General features: G+C 43.5%; 1 protein-coding gene across 1 annotated transcript in view; it reads left to right on the top strand.

Annotated features, from left to right (window-relative positions):
* Positions 1 to 4,998: 4,998 nt before the first annotated feature.
* The window catches only part of manba (mannosidase, beta A, lysosomal), a 45,898-nt gene continuing 32,620 nt past the window's right edge, over positions 4,999 to 18,276 (top strand). The window contains exons 1-6 of the mRNA XM_031815726.1: positions 4,999 to 7,322; positions 8,885 to 8,979; positions 9,244 to 9,349; positions 9,686 to 9,859; positions 12,731 to 12,854; positions 13,419 to 13,588. Coding sequence (XP_031671586.1) covers positions 7,107 to 7,322; positions 8,885 to 8,979; positions 9,244 to 9,349; positions 9,686 to 9,859; positions 12,731 to 12,854; positions 13,419 to 13,588 — 885 coding nt within the window. The 5' untranslated portion in view covers positions 4,999 to 7,106. The remainder of the gene's footprint in view (positions 7,323 to 8,884; positions 8,980 to 9,243; positions 9,350 to 9,685; positions 9,860 to 12,730; positions 12,855 to 13,418; positions 13,589 to 18,276) is intronic.

The raw sequence follows: 18,276 nt of genomic DNA, 5'->3' as shown, positions 1-18,276 counted from the left end.
AAAGAATTAAACAAATGTGATACATAGATGTCAATGACCTTATCCAAACAATAATGACATGGCTAGGGCAGTACAATAATATACATACACATTGCATATATACACAGACATACATACCAGAAACAGAAACAGAACCCAGTCTGACACAAAGAAAAGATTGATATTTACCTTTTAAAAAAAATGATCCTCGGGTTCTTGTCACTGTATTTTCGAAAAAATGCAATTGTGTTCGTTGTCCGTAGTTTATGCCTGCCCATACTATAACCCCACCGCCACCATGGTGCACTCTGTTCACAATGTTGACATCTGCAAACCTCTCACCCACATGACACCATTCACATGGTCTGCGGTTCTGAGGCTGGTTGGATGTACTGCCAAACTCTAAAACAATGTTGGAGGTGGCTTATGGTAGAGAAATTAATGTTAAATTCTCTGGCAACAGCTCTGGTGGACATTCCTGCAGACATCTGTGGCATTGTGTGGTGTGACAAACTGCACATTTTAGAGTGGCCTTTTATTGTTCCCAACACAAGGTGCACCTATGTAATGAGCATGCTGTTTAATCAGCTTCTTGATATGCCACACCTGTCAGGTGGATGGATTGTCTTGACAAAGGAAAAATGCTCACTGACAAGCATGTAAACAAATTGTGCACAAAATGAGAGAAATACGCTTTTTGTGAGTGTATGGAACATTTCTGGGATCTTTTATTTCAGCTCGTGAAACATGGGACCCGACACTTTACATGTTGGGTAAAATGTTTGTTCAGTGTATATCTGGGCACGGGCACTGGTAGGGCTCTCTCTGAGCAGAGCACATGACCCTTTGCCCTTCCAGTCTACAAAGTGCCCTTTTCAGTGCTGTTATAATTTCCTCACAAATTTTTATTTTATTTTTTTATAAATATTTGTTCACAAGTCATCGTTAAATTCTTATCTATGCTTCCTTTACAAAACAGTTGCTTGTCTTGATTGTTGACCAATGACCCGTCATCAGTATTGGTGTGCAAAGGCAGGTGCACATGTCCTGATTAGTGATCAGAAATAACTTTTATTTCCTACAGTTTTACCTGGAAAAACAGAGTAGGCCTCCGTTTAGAAACAGTTTAGAAATCCACTACTGACTCATCTTTGTCATGAGGCTACCTGGCGATTTGATTGATCATTTACATTTTTCAGATAGGCTTAGTTTGGGTTTCTCCTGGCAATATGTAAATATGTTTCAGTGGTTACTGGCAATATGTAAATATGTTTCAGTGGCTCCTGGCAATATGTAAATATGTTTCAGTGGTTACTGGCAATATGTAAATATGTTTCAGTGGTTACTGGCAATATGTAAATATGTTTCAGTGGTTACTGGCAATATGTAAAGATGTTTCAGTGGTTACTGGCAATATGTAAAGCTGTTTCAGTGGTTACTGGCAATATGTAAAGATGTTTCAGTGGTTACTGGCAATATGTAAAGATGTTTCAGTGGTTACTGGCAATATGTCTAAAGATGTAGGCATCACACTGCCTTCAATATTATGTGGTGAAGATATTTTCTGGTGAATTTATTGTGAAATTTGTGAGGAAGAACAGGGCTACCCGGCTGGCAGGGAGCACTCCGCAGGCAGGCTGCCCTCCAAAGTGATGGCGTGGTGCAGATAAAACATGCTTTCCATCCGATCCTGCTACCTCCATAGACGATGGTTCTGCTCTGGACTCCAGAGAACTGACATGACATAACCAAGTTGATATTGGCTGTTAACATGAATGATTTTCAGTTCCAAATGCAGGTGTAAAACGCAGTTAATTTCTTCATCTTGAGTTTTGAAAATGCATTGCCGTTTATGGCTGTGATGACAGGCTACATTTGCTCAGCAATGTGTGTGCGCGCGCGGGGGCCACAGTTTTGGGGGCCACGGGTGGAAAAGAAGACTACCAGGATACTATGATAGTGGCAGCATATTGAGTTGGATAAAGTCATGGTAGCTGTTTTAACGTACAGTATAATAATGACTTTAAAAAAAATCTATAGTTGTATTTGATCAATAATTACATTTTTCATATAAAAAGATATCAATATCAATGATTAGAATTTTTGAAAAGTGATAATTTCATTTTTTATATAAAAAAAATCTAATAATGACCATGGGGGTGGGATTGCATTTGCATGCTCCTTCCTACATACAGTGACTCAAAATACACACACCTTGCACAGTCTTCACATTTTGCTGCCTTAAAATACACAAGACAATTATTGATATAAAAAATGATGTTATTGATATAAAAAGATATTTGTATATATATATATATATATATATATACAAATTAGAATTATTGCTATATTTTTTTAAACATTTTGTATCGAACTATTTTTGGTGTAAATTTTTTTTAATGATGAATATCAAAAATGTCATTATCGATGTAATTTTTTTCCCATTATCGATATCAAAAATGTAATTATCATTACTGAGAATTGTGCGACAAACAAAAAACATCCAGCTGGAAAGCGGGCCACAAACAAGCAAGTAACAGAACAACAGTGGTGCGCAGAAACTGCATCTCGGGAAACACACAACTCCTCGATCCTTGTCACGGATTGGCTAATGCAGCAGACGGCCACACCGGGTTCCACTCCTATCGGCTAAAAACATGAAGAAGTGGCTCCAGTGGGCACAATTGAGGAGTGGAAGAGCATTGCCTGGTATGATGAATAACGGTTTTTGTTGCATCGTGCTGATGTCAGAGTTAGGATTTGGCAAAAGAAGCATGAGTTCATGGACCCATCTTGCCCGGTGTCAACGGTACAGGCTGGTGACGGGGGTGTAAAGGTTTGGGGAATGTTTTCCTGCCACATGTTAGGTCCCTTGATACCAATTGAGCAACGTTTCCATGCCTGGAGGAAATTCAGGCTGTTCTGGAGGCAAAGTGGGGGGTTGGCCCGACTAGATGGGTGTGCCTAATAAACTGTGTGTATATTAAAAACAGCTTTACACAATTGTTTCATACAATTTTCTATTTTGACTGGAATTGTGTTTGTCATTGTTAATAAATACAGCATTTATTTGAGTTCAAAATAGTTTAGAAAAATACTTTTCTCATCAGATAGTGCTACTTTCCCCTCTTCGTGTAAGAAGAGGCTGGGACCAGGTTTTCAGGAAATATTTATTTGGTGTCACATCCCTGGTAGTATCAATATCCCATCCCTGGTAGTATCAATATCCCATCCCTGGTAGTATCAATATCCCATCCCTGGTAGTATCAATATCCCATCCCTGGTAGTATCAATATCCCATCCCTGGTAGTATCAATATCCCATCCCTGGTAGTATCAATATCACATCCCTGGCAGTATCAATATCACATCCCTGGTAGTATCAATATCCCATCCCTGGTAGTGTCAATATCACTATATATATCCCATCCCTGGTAGGGTCAATATCCCATCCCTGGTAGGGTCAATATCCCATCCCTGGTAGTATCAATATCCCGTCCCTGGTAGTGTCAATATCACTATATATACCCCATCCCTGGTAGTATCAATATCCCATCCCTGGTAGTATCAATATCCCATCCATGGTAGTATCAATATACCTATCAATATCCCATCCCTGGTAGTATCAATATACCTATCAATATCACATCCCTGGTAGTATCAATATCCCATCCCTGGTAGTATCAATATCCTATCCCTGGTAGTGTCAATATCCCATCCCTGGTAGTTTCAATATCCCATCCCTGGTAGTGTCAATATCACTTGTAGTATCAATATCCCATCCCTGGTAGTATCAATATCCCATCCCTGGTAGTATCAATATCCCATCCCTGGTAGTATCAATATCCCATCCCTGGTAGTATCAATATCCCATCCCTGGTAGTATCAATATCACATCCCTGTTAGTGTCAATATCCCATCCCTGTTAGTGTCAATATCCCATCACTGGTAGTGTCAATATCCCATCACTGGTAGTATCAATATCCTATCCCTGGTACTGTCAATATCCCATCTCTGGGAGTATCGGTAGGATAGTCAGTTTTACTAGGGTAAGTGAAGGAGACTTTGTTGCGGAATAGAAAGCCGACTCTAGATTTGATTTTAGATTGGAGATGTTTGATATGAGTCTGGAAGGAGAGTTTACAGTCTAGCCCGACACATAGGTACTTATAGATGTCCACATATTCTAGGTCGGAACCATCCAGGGTGGTGATGCGGGTGAATATCCCACGTAGAGTCACATTTTCATGAATAAAGTAAGGAAGACCCAAGTCATTGAAACGAATCCCTGCCATCAGAAAAGAGTTGTGTAAATCCCATAGACTGACAGGTATATCATGTAAATTCCATAGACTGACAGGTATATCATGTAAATTCCATACACTGACAAGTATACAGTGCCTTGCGAAAGTATTCGGCCCCCTTGAACTTTGCGACCTTTTGCCACATTTCAGGCTTCAAACAAAGTCCAGACCTGAATCCAATCGAGAATCTGTGGAAAGAACTGAAAACTGCTGTTCACAAATGCTCTCCATCCAACCTCACTGAGCTCGAGCTGTTTTGCAAGGAGGAATGGGAAAACATTTCAGTCTCTCGATGTGCAAAACTGATAGAGACATACCCCAAGCGACTTACAGCTGTAATCGCAGCAAAAGGTGGCGCTACAAAGTATTAATTTAAGGGGGCTGAATAATTTTGCACGCCCAATTTTTCATTTTGATTTGTTAAAAAAGTTTGAAATATCCAATAAATGTCGTTCCACTTCATGATTGTGTCCCACTTGTTGTTGATTCTTCACAAAAAAATACAGTTTTATATCTTTATGTTTGAAGCCTGAAATGTGGCAAAAGGTCGCAAAGTTCAAGGGGGCCGAATACTTTCGCAAGGCACCGTATCATGTAAATTCCTAATGGATATTCTTGCATAGTGTAAAGCACAGATTATTACGAATCACAATCCATCTGACCAATGCGAGGAAGGAGATCATTTCGCGCCAAACCTGTTTTGATGTTGTCACGTGGGGAAAAGATGGCGGAAGTGGATGATGAGTTGGAATCAAGCAGCGCGTCAAGTAAAGTTGGTGAATACGATTGTTCTGAAGTATCAAAAACTGGAACTAAAAGTAAATAGTCTAAAGTGGAGGATACGTTTATGAATCATAATGAATCGCTTCTTGTTTGGGATGCATTTGTTGGGTAAAGAAGCATATGTAGGATACCTGTTTGAAGTGTCTAATGGTGAAGTATGCGCTGGGGAAAGTGGATTCTGTCAGGGTGACTAAGAGTGGTCTTTATTTTGATTCATTGTATTTCTGAAGAACAGAGGAAGATTGCAGTGAGCCTCAAAAGAATCCGGACAACAGAAGTTTTGAACTTTCGGAGTAGAGACACCCGTCAAAGGAGTCATCTCAGGGGTGACGACGGATGTTCAGGTTGAATCCTTGAAGAGACTTCCTGGTGTGGTTGACGCTCCGGGCGTCTGACCCGCTGGGTGACTGAAGGAAAAGAAAGTCTGTCGGTCCTGTTGTTTTTTCATTAAGAGCAAATACCAACGCATGTGAAGCTTGGTTATGTAAGATACACTGTTAGAGCTTTCATCCTCAAACCACTGCAGTGTGAGAACTGTAAAGGATGTGGCCATGTTGCAAGTGTGTGCAGACGGACAGAGCACATTGAAGAATGGTGTGTAGAATGACGACGGTGTTGTAATTGTGGTAGGGATCATGATCCTGAGTTCTTGGAGTGCCCTGTAAGGGTGAAGGAGATTGAGGTGGGGATCATGATCCTCAGTTCCTGGAGTGTCACCCTCCCTAGGAGAGGGGGTGACCTCGATAATTTATTGTTAAAACGAGAGGCTGCCTGGGATCTTTAATTTGAAGACCCTTGCTCCCGTCGGTCTCAACGTGGACTTTGATCTGAAGCCATTCTTGTGATTATTATGATTTTTCTATTGTAAATGTCTGTCTGCTTATGTGATGGTATCTATGATCGTACGCTATCCATTTCTTTTTTTGTATGTTATTTTTATATCTTATAATTAACCAATGATATCAGGCCACACCTGGCCATGATTACAGACACCTGTGTGTCTTTTGACACTATATAAATGAGTCACCCCAAAGTGTTTGTCATTATACCCTGATGAAGACAGCTTGTTGGACAAAAAAAAAATGTTTGCATCTGAGCTCCTAGTGTGCGGCTCTCCTTTATATTTTTTAAGAGGACGCACCACAGCCTGTAGTAAATGTTTTCTGCCAGTCACAAGATACCCTGTGTGTTAAAAGGTGTATTAGGGTGTTTATTTTGTGACTTTCATCAAATCAAATTTTATTTGTCACATTCTCTGAATACAACAGGTGTAGGTAGACCTTACAGTGAAATTCTTACTTTACAAGCCCTTAACCAACAATGCAGTTTTAAGAAAATTAGTGTAAAATTAAAAAATAATAGCTCATTTAAATAGCAGCAGTAACAACAGTAGCAAGGCTATTTATAAGGTGTAGCCTTACATAGTCAATGTCATTGCACAGTTATAAACTGCACAAGTATCAAATAAATTAAAGAAACTGGGTATTATTGTGGCTGCAGCAGAAACGGTTTTGTGGCTAAAGATTTTACATCTGAAAGACTTGCAAGGGGTACTGGCACCAGAAGACCAGTCCTCCCAGGTTCCCCTTGAGCCTATGTTGGGATCATATCTGTTTGATCATTTTTTTAACACATTGTTTGATTTAGTTTAGTTTATATATGTATTTTTGGTATTTTGGTGTTTTTTTGTGGGTATTTTGTTCCATTTTGGGAATCCTGTTTCCATCCCGCACAGCAGGTGGCAGAATGCACATTCAATTGTGCGATCTCCAATAGAAGAAGATGTTGCCACGTGATGTGCACTGAATCAGCTGATATATGGTCACGTGATTTTTAACAACAAGGAAGAAGCCGTTTGCACCGAAGAACATACAACGTTTATAATCAGTGATTATTATGTTTAACGTTCTTTATTCTTCTTTTAAGTTTTCCTTGTCTTGAATGCAGTATTACGTGTTAATAGATAATTTGGTTGTTATTAAATGTTCAAAACCTGACTAGATACTTTTATCTGGCAACAATTCCCGCAGAAGCCACAACAATGAGCGCGTTTAGAAAAAGAGGAAGTGTTCTTGTTGTCCTTTGTTACCTCGGGAGTTTTCACGTCCTTTTCGGATACAATGTATCCAGAGAAGAGCAGCACGATCTCAGCCTGAACAGGAAATGGACCATACAGAACTCAAATGGGTCTCTGTCGCTTCCAGCAGAGGTACCGGGGTGTGTACACTCTGCTCTCCTGAAACAGGGCTTTATCAAGGTGAGAAGAGCTGTGATGTTTTCTGTCTTTTTTAAAAGATTAGCAAGGTGAGCGAGAAGAGGGTAGCTGCATGGCGAACGGAGTATACGCGAGTGGTGGTCGAAAGGAAAGCAGTCATCCCTCACTTAAACAATACTATCGCCATCTACTGGCCAGTGTACCTACAGCAATCACAACAAGTGGTCCCTCACTAAAACCAATATCGTCTCCTTCTATTAGCCGGCTTATGTTTGGCCAAACTGTTGTCTGGTATAATCATCATGAAACACAGAAGTCGGGTTCCTTTTAATGATGTATTTACTACAACTTTGAACCGACACTTCACTTCTTATTCTCCTTTACTCCTTCTGCATCTCGGTTATCAAATTATAATTATAGAATTTATGTCCAAAATATCATATATGTCTTATTTTTCAAATGTCACAGTATTTGATCTTTTTGAACAATACAAATTTCGAAATGTACTGAATGAGTGGTGGGTGACCCTAGGGTGGCAACACATACAGCTCTGGAAAAAAATAGGAGACCACTGCAAAATTATCTGTTTCTCTAATTGTACTATTGGGCTACAGCTACCCATACTCCAGTCACCATACTGGGGGAAAGCTACCCATACTCCAGTCACCATATTGGGCTGCAGCTACCCATACTCCAGTCACCATACTGGGGGAAAGCTACCCATACTCCAGTCACCATATTGGGCTGCAGCTACCCATACTCCAGTCACCATATTGGGCTGCAGCTACCCCATACTCCAGTCACCATACTGGGGGACAGCTACCCATACTCCAGTCACCATACTGGGGGACAGCTACCCGTATTCCAGTCACCATATTGGCCTGCAGCTACCCATACTCCAGTCACCATATTGGCCTGCAGCTACCCATACTCCAGTCACCATATTGGGCTACAGCTACCCATACTCCAGTCACCATATTGGCCTGCAGCTACCCATACTCCAGTCACCATATTGGGCTACAGCTACCCATACTCCAGTCACCATATTGGGCTACAGCTACCCATACTCCAGTCACCATATTGGCCTGCAGCTACCCATACTCCAGTCACCATATTGGGCTACAGCTATCCATACTCCAGTCACCATATTGGCCTGCAGCTACCCATACTCCAGTCACCATACTGGGGGACAGCTACCCATGCTCCAGTCACCATACTGGGGGACAGCTACCCATACTCCAGTCACCATATTGGGGGACAGCTACCCATACTCCAGTCACCATATTGGCCTGCAGCTACCCATACTCCAGTCACCATATTGGGCTGCAGCTACCCATACTCCAGTCACCATATTGGCCTGCAGCTACCCATACTCCAGTCACCATATTGGGCTACAGCTACCCATACTCCAGTCACCATATTGGCCTGCAGCTACCCATACTTGAGATCAGCTGACTCACCAATTACCTAATTTTTTTAATGAAAATGCCTGGCTCTCTCTCTCTTTTGTCTCTCTCTCCTCTCTCTCTCGCTCTCTCTCTCCTGTCTCGCTCTCTCTCTCTCCTGTCTCGCTCGCTCTCTCTCTCTCTCTCTCTGTCTTTCAGGATCTCTACTTCAGGTTCAATGATGTAGCATACAGGTGGATCGCTCTTGACAACTGGACATACACGACTACATTTTCTGCCTCAACAGAGCTAAGGTACTGTTTACACAGCTTACAATTCCAGCCCCATGGTGTCACTGTATTCACTACTCCCAGGGTCGGTTCCCCGGACTCAGAACAAGCCTTGTCTTTCAGGACCCGTTCCCCGGACACTGGACAAGCCTAGTCTCGGACTAAAAATAACTTTCGATAGAGATTCTCCATTGAGCTGTCTTTTTTAGTCTAGAACTAGGCTTAATTTGTGTCCGGGGAGCCACCCCTCAGTTTTTCTAAGATAGACCTTCCTGTCCTCTGCTCCAGGGCTAAACAACGAGTCCAGCTGGTGTTTGAAGGAGTGGACACTGTAGCGTCCATCTCTCTGAATGGAGTTGTCGTGGGAAAGACAGACAACATGTTCCGCAGATATGTATGAAAAACGTATATTATTTACCACATAAATGTTGTTTATGTTGCACATTTTGTAGCATATAATTCAAGGTGTGTCTAATCATGTATGACAGTTTAGTTAAATTGTCAAATCTGTTATCATTTACGTAGTCTGTATGTATAGTGATTATGTTTGATCTGGCCCAAACATAACGTACATAAGCCATTTAGCAGACACCTTTATCCAAAGAGACATCCTCCAGAGCATGCACACATTTTACCCAGAGGGCATCGAACCCCGAATACCGTCATTGCAAGCACTATGCTTTACCAACTGAGGCTGGGCCACTTGATAACATGATTCCCTGATGTTCAGGACTTCAGCGTAGGCCAGTTGTTGAGGGAAGGGGAGAACGTTGTGAAGGTGAGCCTCCTCTCTCCTGTCGTGTACGCCTCAGAGAGGAGTCAGGCTCACTCCTCCTACAGCGTGCCCCCTGACTGTCCTCCACCCGTCCAGAAGGGAGAATGTCACGTCAACTTTATCAGAAAGGTGAGTGGCTTTTCATCTTTTCAGTTAATAGTACTTATTGTGTGTTGACAGAAAATATTCAATTTTTTAACAATATTAGCTTAGTAACGTTAAGCTAATTTTCTAGCTAGCTAGCACAAACAATGTTATCTTGTCTAGTAGACCTAGCTACGTTAGTAACCAACTTTTTTTATTAGTTTTGTGTGAATTTTACCCCTTTTTCTCCCCAATTTCGTGGTATCCAATTGTTGTAGTAGCTACTATCTTGTCTCATCGCTACAACTCCCGTACGGGCTCAGGAGAGACGAAGGTTGAAAGTCATGCGTCCTCCGATACACAACCCAACCAAGCCGCACTGCTTCTTAACACAGCGCGCATCCAACCCGGAAGCCAGCCGCACCAATGCGCCGGAGGAAACACTGTGCACCTGGCCACCTTGGTTAGCGCACACTGCGCCCAGCCCGCCACAGGAGTCGCTGGTGCGCGATGAGATAAGGACACCCCTACCGACCAAGCCCTCCCTAACCCGGGCGACGCTAGGCCAATTGTGCTTCGTCCCACGGACCTCCCGATCGCGGTTACGACAGAGCCTGGGCGCGAACCCAGGGACTCTGATGGCACAGCTGGCGCTGCAGTACAGCGCCCTTAACCACTGCGCCACCCGGGAGGCCCCTAGTAACCAACTTTAACGTCCTTCTCTGCACTGACATTTGCAATTGCTTATTTCATTTTCAAATCTAATTTTATTTGTCACATACACATGGTTAGCAGATGTTAATGCGAGTGTAGCGAAATGCTTGTGCTTCTAGTTCTGACAATGCATTAATAACCAACAAGTAATCTAACTAACAATTCCAAAACTACTACCTTATAGACACAAGTGTAAGGTGATAAAGAATATGTACATAAAGATATATGAATGAGTGATGGTACAGAGCGGCATAGGCAGGATACAGTAGATGGTATTGAGTGCAGTATTTACATATGAGATGAGTATGTAAACAAAGTGGCATAGTTAAAGTGGCTAGTGATACATGTATTACATAAAGATGCAGTAGATGATATAGAGTACAGTATATACGTATACATATGAGATGAGTTAACTCGGTGTTTCATGTCCAAACCATAACACAACGCTGGCATCCTGCACATTGAGACACTTTTGACTCTGTCAATCACCACATCCTCATCGGCAGACTCAACAGCCTTGGTTTCTCTAACGACTGACTCGCCTGGCTCACCAACTACTTCTCTGATAGAGTTCAGTGTGTCAAATCGGAGGGCCTGTTGTCCAGACCTCTGGCAGTCTCTATGGGGGTGCCACAGGGTTCAATTCTTGGACAGACTCTCTTCTCTGTATACATCAATGATGTCGCTCTCGCTGCTGGTGATTCTCTGATCCACCTCTACGCAGGCGACACCATTCTGTATACTCCCTCTTTGGACACTGTTAACTAACCTCCAGATGAGCTTCAATGCCATACAACTCTCCTTCTGTGGCCTCCAACTGCTCTTAAATGCAAGTAAAACTAAATGCATGCTCTTTAACCGATCACTGCCCGTACCTGCTCGCCCGTCCAGCATCACTACTCTGGACGCCTCTGACTTAGAATACGTGGACAACTACAAATACCTGGGTGTCTGGTTAGACTAAACTCTCCTTCCAGACTCACATTAAGCATCTCCAATCCAAAATTAAATCTAGAATCAGCTTCCTATATCGCAAAAAAGAATCCTTCACTCATGCTGCCAAGTCTCTGCTAGGTAAAGCCCCGCCTTATCTCAGCTCACTGATCACCATAGCAGCACCCACTTGTAGCACGCGCTCCAGCAGGTCACCCCCAAAGCCAATTCCTCCTTTGGTCGCCTTTCCTTCCAGTTCTCTGCTGCCAATGACTGGAACAAACGGCAAAAATCACTGAAGCTGGAGACTCATATCTCCCTCACTAACTTTAAGCACCATCTGTGAGAGCAGCTCACAGATTACTGCACCTGTACATAGATGGGCTGTTTACAGATGGGCTATCTACCTACCTCATCCCCATACTGTATTTATTAATTTATCTTGCTCATTTGCACCCCAGTATCTCTAGTTGCACATTCATCTTCTGCACATCTACCATTCCAGTGTTGAATTGCCATATTGCAATTACTTCTCCACCATGGCCTATTTATTGCCTTAACAACCTTACCTCATTTGCACTCACTGCATATAGACTTTTTTGTTTTCTTTTGTTCTACTGTATTATTGACTATGTTTTGTTTATTCCATGTGTAACTCTGTGTTGTCTGTGTCGAACTGCTTTGCTTTATCTTGGCCAGGTCGCAGTTGTAAATGAGAACTTGTTCTCAACGAGCCTACCTGGTTAAATAAAGGTGTTCTCAACGAGCCTACCTGGTTAAATAATGGTAAAATAAAAATGTAATTAAAAACACATGTCCACTGGTTTCTAGTGGTGTTGATGTTCTTCTTCCGGCTCCATTTATCATGACGGACACATTATCTATGACATTATCCAGATAATGTAGCTGCTGCTCTCACAACCAAAATAAACGTCTTCAGAAATAGAAGGCATTTCGGAGGAGGCAAAAATCAAGTTGAACCATTCTAGCCAATCAGAGGGCAGATCTCACTGTGAACAACGGGCACAACTGTTTCCACTAGTTACCACAGCCACAAACATTCATGAAAACTAAAATTCGCTTTGTGGTTTTCATTTAAGGTTATAAGGGATAAGTTTAACACTGGGTAAGGTCTCAAATCACCATCCAACACACAGATGCTTATGACGTTGGAGTCATTATTGTGTGTCCTAGAAAATAACAGTCAATTATATTTGTTTTCACCATTCACCCGTTGGATAACTCTCCTGTCTGATGGTCTTTTACCAGGCTCAGAGTTCCTTCAGCTGGGACTGGGGACCGTCATTCCCAACCCTGGGGCTGTGGAAGGGTGTTCATCTGGAGGCCTTTGATGTGCTGCGCCTAATCCATCTCTCTACTGTACCAGTCTATAGTATGTCTGTCTCTCTCGCATGGGTATCTAACTATTCTGAACTTATCTATACAGCTACTCTGTGAACTCTCCTAGGCTGAATCCCAAATCATCCCCTTGCTCCTCTTGCCTCCATTTGTGTGTTCAGCCTTCGCCATATACACCAGATTTGGGACACTTGTGCATCAGACTCTTCATAGCCACTTTGACCGAGTCTTGCTTCGCTGCTGGCTTGACAGTGAAGTAGTATCCCATAATAGTGCACCGCGGGCCTAATTTAGGATCCAGGACACATGTAACATATTAAATACTTTCCGAATGAACTGTTGAACTGTTACTGAGGTATATTTATTGTGAGACGACAGGGATAATTTTCTCAGTTTGTCCGTTTGTTTTATTATTTAAATGAGTCATTAAAGGCAGGAGTTTTTTCAGGGGTTTATTTTATTTATTTATCTCCTTCTGAGTTTCATCAGCAACACGTGATAACAGAGGGCCCTCCGTGCGAGTTGATAGGGGCGGGGGGGGGGGTGGTTTGGGATACAACAGCTAGTCATGGAAAGCCCTCTTCTTCCTGTCTCCCAGACTCCTCTCTGTCTCAGTGGGTGGTAACGGTGGAAGTGTTGGTTGATGCTGTGGAGGAGACTAAAGTCCAGGTCAACCTCTCTCTGATGGAGCTGTCTACAGAACAAGCCTTCATGGTGGTGTTTCCATCTGGGCAGAGCAAGAACACCTTGAGCCTCCATGTCAACACAGTTAGTATGGGCTGCTGGGTGGGAAGGTGACTTATGTCAACACAGTATGGGCTGCTGGGTGGGAAGGTGACTTATGTCAACACAGTTAGTATGGGCTGCTGGGTGGGAAGGTGACTTATGTCAACACAGTTAGTATGGGCTGCTGGGTGGGAAGGTGACTTATGTCAACACAGTATGGGCTGCTGGGTGGGAAGGTGACTTATGTCAACACAGTTAGTATGGGCTGCTGGGTGGGAAGGTGACTTATGTCAACACAGTATGGGCTGCTGGGTTGGAAGGTGACTTATGTCAACACAGTTAGTATGGGCTGCTGGGTGGGAAGGTGACTTATGTCAACACAGTTAGTATGGGCTGCTGGGTGGGAAGGTGACTTATGTCAACACAGTTAGTATGGGCTGCTGGGTGGGAAGGTGACTTATGGCTCCCTGTTCCCTTTATAGTGCCCTACTGTTGACCAGAGTCCTTTACAGTATAGTGCCCTACTGTTGACCAGAGTCCTATAGAGTATAGTGCCCTACTGTTGACCAGAGTGCTATACAGTATAGTGCCCTACTGTTGACCAGAGTCCTCTACAGTAGTGTGCCCTACTGTTGACCAGAGTCCTTTACAGTATAGTGCCCTACTGTTGACCAGAGTCCTATACAGTATAGTGCCCTACTGTTGACCAGAGTCCTCTACAGTATAGTGCCCTACTGTTGACCAGAGTCCTATACAGTATAGTGCCCTACTGTTGACCAGAGTCCTATACAGTATAGTGCCCTACTGTTGACCAGAGTCCTCTACAGTATAGTGCCCTACTGTTGACCAGTCCTTTACAGTATAGTGCCCTACTGTTGAGTCCTATACAGTATAGTGCCCTACTATTGACCAGAGTCCTCTACAGTATAGTGCCCTACTGTTGACCAGAGTCCTATACAGTATAGAGCCCTACTGTTGACCAGAGTCCTCTACAGTATAGTTCCCTACTGTTGACCAGAGTCCTTTACAGTATAGTTCCCTACTGTTGACCAGAGTCCTTTACAGTATAGTGCCCTACTGTTGACCAGAGTCCTATACCGTATCGTGCCCTACTGTTGACCAGAGTCCTCTACAGTATAGTGCCCTACTGTTGACCAGAGTCCTATACAGTATAGTGCCCTACTGTTGACCAGAGTCCTATACAGTATAGTGCCCTACTGTTGACCAGAGTCCTCTACAGTATAGTGCCCTACTGTTGACCAGTCCTTTACAGTATAGTGCCCTACTGTTGAGTCCTATACAGTATAGTGCCCTACTATTGACCAGAGTCCTCTACAGTATAGTGCCCTACTGTTGACCAGAGTCCTATACAGTATAGAGCCCTACTGTTGACCAGAGTCCTCTACAGTATAGTTCCCTACTGTTGACCAGAGTCCTTTACAGTATAGTTCCCTACTGTTGACCAGAGTCCTTTACAGTATAGTGCCCTACTGTTGACCAGAGTCCTATACCGTATCGTGCCCTACTGTTGACCAGAGTCCTCTACAGTATAGTGCCCTACTGTTGACCAGAGTCCTTTACAGTATAGTGCCCTACTGTTGACCAGAGTCCTATACAGTATAGTGCCCTACTGTTGACCAGAGTCCTATACAGTATAGTGCCCTACTGTTGACCAGAGTCCTATACAGTATTGTGCCCTACTGTTGACCAGAGTCCTTTACAGTATAGTGCCCTACTGTTGACCAGAGTCCTCTATAGTATAGTGCCCTACTGTTGACCAGAGTCCTTTACAGTATAGTGCCCTACTGTTGACCAGTCCTTTACAGTATAGTGCCCTACTGTTGACCAGTCCTTTACAGTATAGTGCCCTACTGTTGAGTCCTCTACAGTATAGTGCCCTACTATTGACCAGAGTCCTCTACAGTATAGTGCCCTACTGTTGACCAGAGTCCTATACAGTATAGTGCCCTACTGTTGACCAGAGTCCTCTACAGTATAGTGCCCTACTGTTGACCAGTCCTTTACAGTATAGTGCCCTACTGTTGAGTCCTCTACAGTATAGTGCCCTACTATTGACCAGAGTCCTCTACAGTATAGTGCCCTACTGTTGACCAGAGTCCTTTACAGTATAGTGCCCTACTGTTGACCAGAGTCCTCTACAGTATAGTGCCCTACTGTTGACCAGAGTCCTTTACAGTATAGTGCCCTACTGTTGACCATAGTCCTTTACAGTATAGTGCCCTACTGTTGACCAGAGTCCTTTACAGTATAGTGCCCTACTGTTGACCAGAGTCCTTTACAGTATAGTGCCCTACTGTTGACCAGAGTCCTCTACAGTATAGTACCCTACTGTTGACCAGAGTCCTTTACAGTATAGTGCCTTACTGTTGACCAGAGTCCTTTACAGTATAGTGCACTACTGTTGACCATAGTCCTTTACAGTATAGTGCCCTACTGTTGACCAGAGTCCTCTACAGTATAGTGCCCTACTGTTGACCAGAGTCCTTTACAGTATAGTGCCCTACTGTTGACCAGAGTCCTTTACAGTATAGTGCCCTACTGTTGACCAGAGTCCTCTACAGTATAGTGCCCTACTGTTGACCAGAGTCCTATACAGTATAGTGCCCTACTGTTGACCAGAGTCCTTTACAGTATAGTGCCCTACTGTTGACCAGAGTCCTTTACAGTATAGTGCCCTACTGTTGACCAGAGTCCTATACAGTATAGTGCCCTACTGTTGACCAGAGTCCTATACAGTATAGTGCCCTACTGTTGACCAGAGTCCTATACAGTATAGTGCCCTACTGTTGACCAGAGTCCTCTACAGTATAGTGCCCTACTGTTGACCAGAGTCCTTTACAGTATAGTGCCCTACTGTTGACCAGTCCTTTACAGTATAGTGCCCTACTGTTGAGTTCTATACAGTATAGTGCCCTACTATTGACCAGAGTCCTTTACAGTATAGTGCCCTACTGTTGAGTCCTTTACAGTATAGTGCCCTACTGTTGACCAGTCCTCTACAGTATAGTGCCCTACTGTTGACCAGAGTCCTCTACAGTATAGTGCCCTACTGTTGACCAGAGTCCTTTACAGTATAGTGCCCTACTGTTGACCAGAGTCCTTTACAGTATAGTGCCCTACTGTTGACCAGAGTCCTCTACAGTATAGTACCCTACTGTTGACCAGAGTCCTTTACAGTATAGTGCCTTACTGTTGACCAGAGTCCTTTACAGTATAGTGCACTACTGTTGACCATAGTCCTTTACAGTATAGTGCCCTACTGTTGACCAGAGTCCTCTACAGTATAGTGCCCTACTGTTGACCAGAGTCCTTTACAGTATAGTGCCCTACTGTTGACCAGAGTCCTTTACAGTATAGTGCCCTACTGTTGACCAGAGTCCTCTACAGTATAGTGCCCTACTGTTGACCAGAGTCCTATACAGTATAGTGCCCTACTGTTGACCAGAGTCCTTTACAGTATAGTGCCCTACTGTTGACCAGAGTCCTTTACAGTATAGTGCCCTACTGTTGACCAGAGTCCTATACAGTATAGTGCCCTACTGTTGACCAGAGTCCTATACAGTATAGTGCCCTACTGTTGACCAGAGTCCTATACAGTATAGTGCCCTACTGTTGACCAGAGTCCTCTACAGTATAGTGCCCTACTGTTGACCAGAGTCCTTTACAGTATAGTGCCCTACTGTTGACCAGTCCTTTACAGTATAGTGCCCTACTGTTGAGTTCTATACAGTATAGTGCCCTACTATTGACCAGAGTCCTTTACAGTATAGTGCCCTACTGTTGAGTCCTTTACAGTATAGTGCCCTACTGTTGACCAGTCCTCTACAGTATAGTGCCCTACTGTTGACCAGAGTCCTCTACAGTATAGTGCCCTACTGTTGACCAGAGTCCTCTACAGTATAGTGCCCTACTGTTGACCAGAGTCCTTTACAGTATAGTGCCCTACTGTTGACCAGAGTCCTTTACAGTATAGTGCCCTACTGTTGACCAGAGTCCTATCAGTATAGTGCCCTACTGTTGACCAGAGTCCTATACAGTATAGTGCCCTACTGTTGACCAGAGTCCTATACAGTATAGTGCCCTACTGTTGACCAGAGTCCTATACAGTATAGTGCCCTACTGTTGACCAGAGTCCTATACAGTATAGTGCCCTACTGTTGACCAGAGTCCTTTACAGTATAGTGCCCTACTGTTGACCAGAGTCCTATACAGTATAGTGCCCTACTGTTGACCAGAGTCCTATACAGTATAGTGCCCTACTGTTGACCAGAGTCCTATACAGTATAGTGCCCTACTGTTGACCAGAGTCCTCTACAGTATAGTGCCCTACTGTTGACCAGAGTCCTTTACAGTATAGTGCCCTACTGTTGACCAGAGTCCTTTACAGTATAGTGCCCTACTGTTGACCAGAGTCCTCTACAGTATAGTGCCCTACTGTTGACCAGAGTCCTTTACAGTATAGTGCCCTACTGTTGACCAGAGTCCTTTACAGTATAGTGCCCTACTGTTGACCAGAGTCCTCTACAGTATAGTGCCCTACTGTTGACCAGAGTCCTATACAGTATAGTGCCCTACTGTTGACCAGAGTCCTATACAGTATAGTGCCCTACTGTTGACCAGAGTCCTTTACAGTATAGTGCCCTACTGTTGACCAGTCCTCTACAGTATAGTGCCCTACTGTTGACCAGAGTCCTCTACAGTATAGTGCC

The sequence above is a fragment of the Oncorhynchus kisutch genome, unplaced genomic scaffold (assembly GCF_002021735.2).
Source record: "Oncorhynchus kisutch isolate 150728-3 unplaced genomic scaffold, Okis_V2 scaffold525, whole genome shotgun sequence".
NCBI lineage: Eukaryota > Metazoa > Chordata > Actinopteri > Salmoniformes > Salmonidae > Oncorhynchus > Oncorhynchus kisutch.
This window is presented reverse-complemented; position numbering and strand designations above follow the sequence as displayed.